This window comes from Haliaeetus leucocephalus, unplaced genomic scaffold, assembly GCF_000737465.1.
Source record: "Haliaeetus leucocephalus isolate CR32 unplaced genomic scaffold, Haliaeetus_leucocephalus-4.0 Scaffold68, whole genome shotgun sequence".
Taxonomy (NCBI): domain Eukaryota; kingdom Metazoa; phylum Chordata; class Aves; order Accipitriformes; family Accipitridae; genus Haliaeetus; species Haliaeetus leucocephalus.
In genome coordinates this window covers 1297915-1305631 of record NW_010972504.1, presented here as the reverse complement: position 1 = coordinate 1305631, position 7717 = coordinate 1297915, and the positions used below count along the sequence as shown (strand labels likewise).

At 43.8% G+C, this 7717-nt stretch overlaps 1 protein-coding gene across 1 annotated transcript in view; it reads right to left on the bottom strand.

The window, feature by feature from the left end:
* Positions 1-7084, bottom strand: part of FAM212B (family with sequence similarity 212, member B) — a 24593-nt gene extending 17509 nt beyond the window's left edge. The window contains exon 1 of the mRNA XM_010579717.1: positions 6986-7084. Within this exon, the coding sequence (XP_010578019.1) occupies positions 6986-7084 (99 nt within the window). The remainder of the gene's footprint in view (positions 1-6985) is intronic.
* Between the last annotated feature and the right edge of the window lie 633 nt (positions 7085-7717).

Below are 7717 nucleotides of genomic sequence, written 5' to 3'. Positions count from 1 at the left end.
CCCCCCCCCCTCCACGGGCTGCAGGGCCTGGGAGTCCCGGTGGAGGCGTCAGAGGGTGGGAGGCTTCTTGCGTGGAAGGCAGAAGCAAAGCCAGGAGTCGGGGACGCCGGTAGCGCGGGAGGGGAATCGGCCCCGTCTCCCTCCCGGCAGAGAAAAAGTTCGGTGGGTCAGACGGCTGCGGTGGAGGTTCGGCGGATCGCTCTGCAGAGACCCAGCACCCCAGCAGAAGCGTGCATTAACCTCCATGGCCTTAATCGCGACAAACGGCAAGGCCACCCAGTTGTGGTTTTCCCCGTTTTGTTCCGTCCGGGGGGGGCACGTCCCTCCCGGGACAAGCTGAGCGTTGGCACCTTGGGGGATGTTAGAGATTCCCCTGGAAGGTGGCAATAGCGCCAGCGCTGAACTTCGCACATGACCGTGCCGTTATCAAAACGCCCTTTGTCAGGAACAGCACATGCTTAGGGAGCTGCGAGAAACAGGTGCTGCAAATTCTTAGCGTGGGTTTCTTTTCAGAACAGCGGGGTTTGTTTCCTCGCAGCGTTTCGGCTGAGAGGAGTCCACACACACGGCAGCAGCTGGAAACTTCCTGGGGATGAGGGATATTGTCAGTGCTACAGATGCGCTCCTCTAAGGGCAGGATTTTTTCCCCTCCGATCAACAAGCTCTGATACTGCTTGTCGCCCCAGGAAATCAAACAGATGGACAGATGAGCCAGGAAAAAATACAAGCACTTTTGTATCATCAGACTTGATAACTGCATTGAATTTGAAAGGGTCTGCATTTTTCGGCATTTCTCATATATCTGTAGTATTCTCAGCTTATATGCAAAATGTGTTGTTTAGATGATAAGTACTGAGTCCCCTGTAATGGTTTAGCAAGGTTTGTCTGAATCGTTCTGCAACAGTAAAGAACTCGATAGGATGAGAAATACTACTCTGTGTTTTCAAATTTGGGATGAAAAACCTAATCATTTGCTTTTCCCCATAAATGTTAGTGTTGACAAAGACTGGCTAAGATCTTTGCCTTTCTAGGTCTTCATTTTTTAAAGGAAAACATTTTTTTATAGTTGGTAATAGGAGTTTGTTTGTTTGTAGAAATCAGCCTTGGTGTTTGAAAGCTGACCTTTGTGTCAAAATCTAATTTAAACATGAAATTTGCAATCTGCCTTTTCCTGTATGTTTGGAAAACACTCTAGAGTTAACATTTATTGATCCTTCCAGCATCTCTTTTATTATTGCTCGAATTTTCCTGTCTCTTTACTCACTTTGGGGTTTCCATTTCCTATATATTAAGGAAGCATGAAAATTGCATCTCTCTTCAGGGGTCTGTAGAACGTGGGGCAGTAAACACATTAACGTATTAAAGAAATGACCTTAGCAAAAAGTTAATCACTTCCAACGGGGTATGCTATGATGTGAGTGGGATACCTGCCAGTCTTGAGTCTTTCTTAAAGTCTAAGCCAGCTAGCCCAGCTATAATTTTTTCTTGAAATCTGGCTGGATTTGTTGGCCAGCTGGTTGTTCCCCACGGCCCAGGGTTGGGGTATGTATTTTCCCAGCCTACCCAAGCATATCAAGTATCATATGGCAGGTTTGAACAGCCAGTCAGTGGTAAAAAATCAAAAAGATGGCACCATGTGGAGACTACAAGCTGAAACGCCTGCCTCTGCCAGTTATTAAGAGTAGAGGGAATGACCCAACTTCCCTTTCCTCTTTCTGTACCCCAGACAAGGATCCGTGTTCAAGAAAAGCTGCAGTCTCAGAGTCCAGGTTTCTGTGTTGCTTGGATGGCTCAAGACCTTTATTTCTTTTCTGCTACTGGTACCATGTTTTTATAATTTATTCTATTATCTCAGTTCTGTAAAGTAATATGTAGACACTACTTCTTCCTTGTGGCATGGCACCAAAGCTAAAACATGATGGCATTTTCTCTTCACGTCTGTAATACATGGACCTAGGTTCAGCTGGTTTGAGCTGAAAGCTGACTGTGAGCTTAATTTATCCAAGCCAGCTTTGAACAAGAGTATTTTTAGGTATTCTTTTACATTTGGTAGCAAATAGACTAAAAGCAGGCATCAGGAGGGAATGACTTTTCTCCCAGGGTTACCATGTCTAGACAAAGTAGACTGCTGATGAGCAATATGGCTTTGGCATCTTGAAAAAATGCATGAAATCAGACCAGGGATTATCCCAGGCACAGGATGGTCTCCCCAACGTTTTCTTTACAATACCTTTTTTTTTTTTTAAAATCATATCATTCCTGAATTTATTTTAACTGATGCTTTTCACTGCACTTTGACTATTCCAATACAAAAGAGATACAAAAGATACACATGGTTATTTGAAGCATCAAATCTAAGTTAAACAATGTTGTATTTTCCAGCACGTCTAGCATTCGGGAGGCCAACTGCACAGGTACATGGCAATTGGCAGATGCTGTGTGCCAGAAAGCTCCTGTAACACTTGTAAGACACTGAACTGTGTGATCTGCAGGCAGATGAACAGCGAAGAGTTTTTAGCCTCTGTTTGGCTTCCGTTTAAGGTCATTTTTTTGATCTGTTTTTCAGCCTCCGGGGCTGCTTCTGTCCCGTGAGGCTGATAAAGGAGTTCATGAACACAGAATAAAGAAAAGACCAGAATATTCATGTACTCCAAACTCCTGGGAACTTGCAAGAGAAGAGAAAAATCTGAAATATTTTCTCAGCAGGATTTCCCTACTAAGCAACATTTTTCTCTTCCATGTAGACAACTGGTTCAAAGCAGCATCGACACTTCATGCCAGGCCCTGCACTCCTTCTACTCTGTCGTGGTGCAAACCATGAGCACATGGTGCAGTGCAGTGGAAAATCAGGTCTACGAGAAAACACAGAGCTGAGAATAAAACACCCTCAAGCAGAAAGCTACATGGCTTATTTCAGGATAAAATGAAAAACTGAGATCCTTGGGCAAAAAATAGAATATGCCTTCAGAGTGGTGTATTCCACTTACATGAACTGCCTCACTCCTTCCCATTTGAGAAACATCCATCCCTTCACAGCTGAAGGCTCATCTCATTTGTTGTCTTTCAGTTCATTGATCTGGTTTCTCAGGGCTTTCACGTGACTGTTCTTTGCTGAACTAACAAGCGTGGTTATCACTGAATTTTCTTTCATTTTTACTTTCTTGCATACTGAAGGCAAACCTTTCAGAATTTCTTCCCACTTAAGCTGCGGCATGACCTGAATTGCATCCATCTTTGTTTAAATCCACTGGGCCATAAACATCCAGCCAAAGTAGGTAAGAATATACTGTCAAAACTTTAATTCTGGTTTTATGTTTGTGCATAAAGAGATAAATTACCCCTGAAAATTTGACCATTTCTTCCATTAAGCCTAATTTATTGTCTGCAGTCTCTGTACTCCTGGTCTTTAAAGTTCCTGACATGCCCCTACCGCACCATGCCCCCATCTGAAAAGTAAAACTTCTAACTCTGCTCCAGCCAGATTCCAGCTCCTGACATTCCTCTGCTTGCACTGCAGTGCCAGGAGTAAGTACCAGGGTACAGAAATCCTTGTGCATTCACTGTGCTGTCTTGTGTTAAAGAACTATTGGATTACATCTCAGCTGGCTGCATTTTGGTGACCTAGATCCTGTTCATACTAGCTGAAAAATAATTTAGCAAACCTTGGTATAAAAGCGTGTCTAAGATTAAAATGGGCTGATACTTATTTATCTGGAGGAAAAAGAAGCAAACTACTGGCACTTCTTATTGGTATACTTGAAATAGCTATTCTGAACTGATATCCTGATGTCTGGTTTCTTTTTATCTGTAGCTGCATCTGCACATCCGTCTGCAGTGACCCCCCCCCCCCCCCGTATACTTTAGATTTCATCTGAAATTTGTGGAGTTCTTCTGGATCCATTTGATGGACATGCCTGACAAGGAACAAAATCCATTCAGCAGAAGGGCATTGAAATGAGGGCACTGTAAGACACCCCCCACCCCCATCATCATCATCATCATCATCATCATCATCATTTATAACAACCCCACGCACCAGACTTGCTGGAAAAAATCCCAGACTTTGCCAATTACTAAAGCAACAAAGAAAATTTTGCTGCCCCAGAGACTTGCTACTTGCTGGTAACTTGCCATCCAGCTTTTTTTTTCAAAGGGAAAATGAATGTGCAGGGTGCTTGGAGTCAATTTTTGGTGGTGAATATGAAGTTGCTGTCTAGGCTAATATCAATGGCCTTTTCACTGTAATATGCTTTACTGTACAGAGAACAAATACAGTTTCCATGGCAGTGTAAACACAAATACATACCACACTCCGAGGAGTGAGTCACACGTGCTGCATAGAACGGAGAAAGTTCACTGTCTTAATCTGAACACATCTGGGAGAGGAGGATGAGATTACCTCACTTGAAAAATATTTTATAAATAGTATGTAAACCAAGATTTGTTCTGAATAATTCCATGTCTTGGGAGATATGAAAGACAAATCCTCTGAAGCTAAATGAATAAGACAAGGCAGGTGCTTGTTTACAGTAGCAATATTCAAATCTATAATGAATGTAGTCTTAAAAGATCTACACAACCCGATAGTTCTGGAAGCCAATACAAATTCTCTGTGAGCAGTTTATCCCAGTCGTTCAAAGAGTTACAACAAGAATTTAGCTGTCGTGAATGAAGAGTAAGTTCCACAGAAAGAAGAGATGGGTAAATCTGTGGTGACTACTTAGTTCTGGTACTAAGTACTGGTCAAGACGTTTCTTGCATTGCATGTGTTAGCCTTAGGAGGTCTCAGCACAATGCAAACTACACATCGAACGTGTGATACAGACCTTTGCCTTGCTGCTGGGAGTTTGAAGACAAGTGCTGTATAGTCTGAAACAGCGAGAACCTGACCTTGAGTGTCAGCAACATGCACCTCACAGGTGTCTTGTAATATTGTTTATCCAAAGCTGGTACACTGATATATAGATTCAGAGGATAATGAATCTTGGATGGAATTAAAATCAAATATGTAATGTGCACTTTGTAACAGGGACAAAGAAGTGGTGAGTCCTGTCTTGGGGGAATAAAACACATACTCAGTAGATATAGGAGCAAGAGTTTTCCCTAGCAAGTTTTCTTCTAAGTCCCAAAACCTATGACCCCAAGCTAGAGAGTTTATATCCCTTCATAAGAACTAGTTATTTTAATATTACAGCTCAGAAGGAGGTCTTAACCACTTCTTTTACTAACCTAAATTCTTTCCCAGGACCTATTCTGCCTGCAGAGTATTCAGATTAATTTTCAAGATTTCCAAAGGCTGCTTTCAGCAGGAATACTTCCTTTGGATCTTACTGCAAGCGAAAGCAAAGCAATGTCATGACAAAACTGCAGATTCCTCTTGGCTGGGCTGACGTGAACGTCGACAATGTGAATTCAGTACTTGAGAGTCACTGAGGTAAAACAAGGCCTGAAGGTTGAGGATTGCTATTTTTACACTGACTCATGGCAGAGTACACAACATACAGAGAGTTTAAAACAAAGTTAGTAGCAGTAGCAGTTAAGATCTTCTATGGGAATAAGGGTTAACAGACAAACAAAACCTTCCATTAGATCAACTGATACAGCTGCAGGAGCTTGACCTAAATCTGACACAGCCCCATCAGTAAGGGCCAAAACCAAAGGAAGAGGGACAATAAATCTGCCAGTTGTGGTGTCGAAGGGTTTCTCAGCATACAGACATTGAGATGGTTTGGAATCTGTCCTTCCAGCATCTGATGGAAAATTAAATAAATACGTACAAACAGCAGCATCTTTCTGAATGAAGGCGATGTGTCTGAATGTCTCATTAACAACACACCACAGAGAATAATGTCTGTCTCCAAATCACCTTGGTTGTATTGCAACGCGCATGCAACCTCAGGGGAGAAAAGGAATATGTGAGAAAAATGGAGCGGGGGAGCAGTTCATTTCGATGGCTGTTTTGGGCTGGTTTATCACCTCTTCTCTGCCCTTCCCCCATGGGAACAGTCACTTCTGACTGCTCTTCACTGTCTGTTTAAATCACATCAATTTAAAAGGGTTATGAGAGGCTGTATTTAATCAAACGTTTGTTATGTCCAGGTGTCTTTGTCTGTCTCCTTTCCCAGATTTATCCAGAGATAATTATCTCATGTTAGAGACTCGTTTCCCCTTGAGGACCAATGAGAATATCCACTTAAAAATTAAAAAATAATTGGAACTAACAGAATGCTTGTAGATCGCTATCCTGTTACCTCCACTCCGGGGGACAGTTCTCGCCCCTGCCATCTGGTCTGTCCTGACTTGGTAGAGGTAAGCTCTCCAAGCTGAAACTCTTCTTTGTCCTGCGGGGCCCCGCTCTTGGTTGGTACTCAGATACTCATATGAAAATATCATAATACTAAAAAATAACAACTGAATAGAATTCAACAGACTTTTTCTCCCCCATCAGGAACATAAACATGAGGAATTTCAAAGGCATGACAAAGCCTGTGGTACACCAAAGCCATTAAAATTCATTTAGGCTGCCTGGCAATGTAAGAATAATGACACAGTGTATGTGCGTGTACAGTAGAAGCCACTGTTGAGATTTTTCAAATCCCATTGCAATGAATGGAAGCTGCACGTCCAGAGCCTCTGAACTGCTATGACAATAAAAGCTGATATGCATAAAACCACCCACAATTTAAAATAAGTGGTCTACAGAGGGTAGTAAGTAATGCACATATAACAGATTAACACATTTGGCCTTTGCTGAAGTGAATGCTATACTATTAATTTTTCGTAGTACCCTGGCTTTTAAATCTTGTTTCTGTGTGCAGCACAGCTGTATCCCAGACACCGAGCGCTTAATGAGAAACTCATTTCTATCGTCGGGATGGTAGAAGGAGGGCTGAAACTAGAGGGATTGGAACAAAACGTCCCCACTGTTCTGTTACAGTAGGATGTTCTGAGGGATTAGCGGCGGCTGCTTTCTCTCTGAACTAACAGAGATCTCGATGCTTCGGGCACCAACCGTCAGCAAGCTTGTTGATGCCAACATGATCCTCTTCTTGCCCTCCTCCTCCTCTTTTGCAGCCTTCTCCATCATTCCTTTGCCATCCCTTCCTTTCCTCTCAGGACAATCCCTTTCCCTCCGCTCATTCCTCCCCCCTGACCGTTCCCTCCTCCCGCTGATGGCCGGCCGCCTGCTTTCACCCTGCCCCGGGCTCATCCACCCTCCGCCATGCCTTGGGCCCAGCTTCGCTCCGCGGTGCGGGTTGTTGCTCTGGTAAAGCTCTCGCTGCTGGAGCTTGTGCCAAGGCCGCCAGCTCCCGCCCTTCCACTTCCACTCAGAGGGTTTGTCCCTCTGTGATGGGTGTAAATTTAAGCTTTTGTGCTCTTCGTGAGGCAAATGACCCAGGAGTGTCCGAATTTCGTGCTCTTCATAAGACAAATGACCCAGGCGCGTAAGAAAGGCTGTTTTAGCTGCAAAGGTTTGTCTTTCTCCATCTAAAGGACTGCTGTTTCATAAACACCGTCATTAATTGCTTCTCTGTAGATAAACGCGCCTACCGAGATACACAGCGGCGAGCCGCAGCCTCAGTTATTGGCACAAACAGGAAATAATTGCTAATGACGGTAGAAAAAAAATAAAAAAACCGGGGTAAACGGCGGAGAAGCCCTCCCGCGCCCGGCCGCCCCTCCCGCCGCCCACAGACGGGCGGCCCCGCGCGCCCCC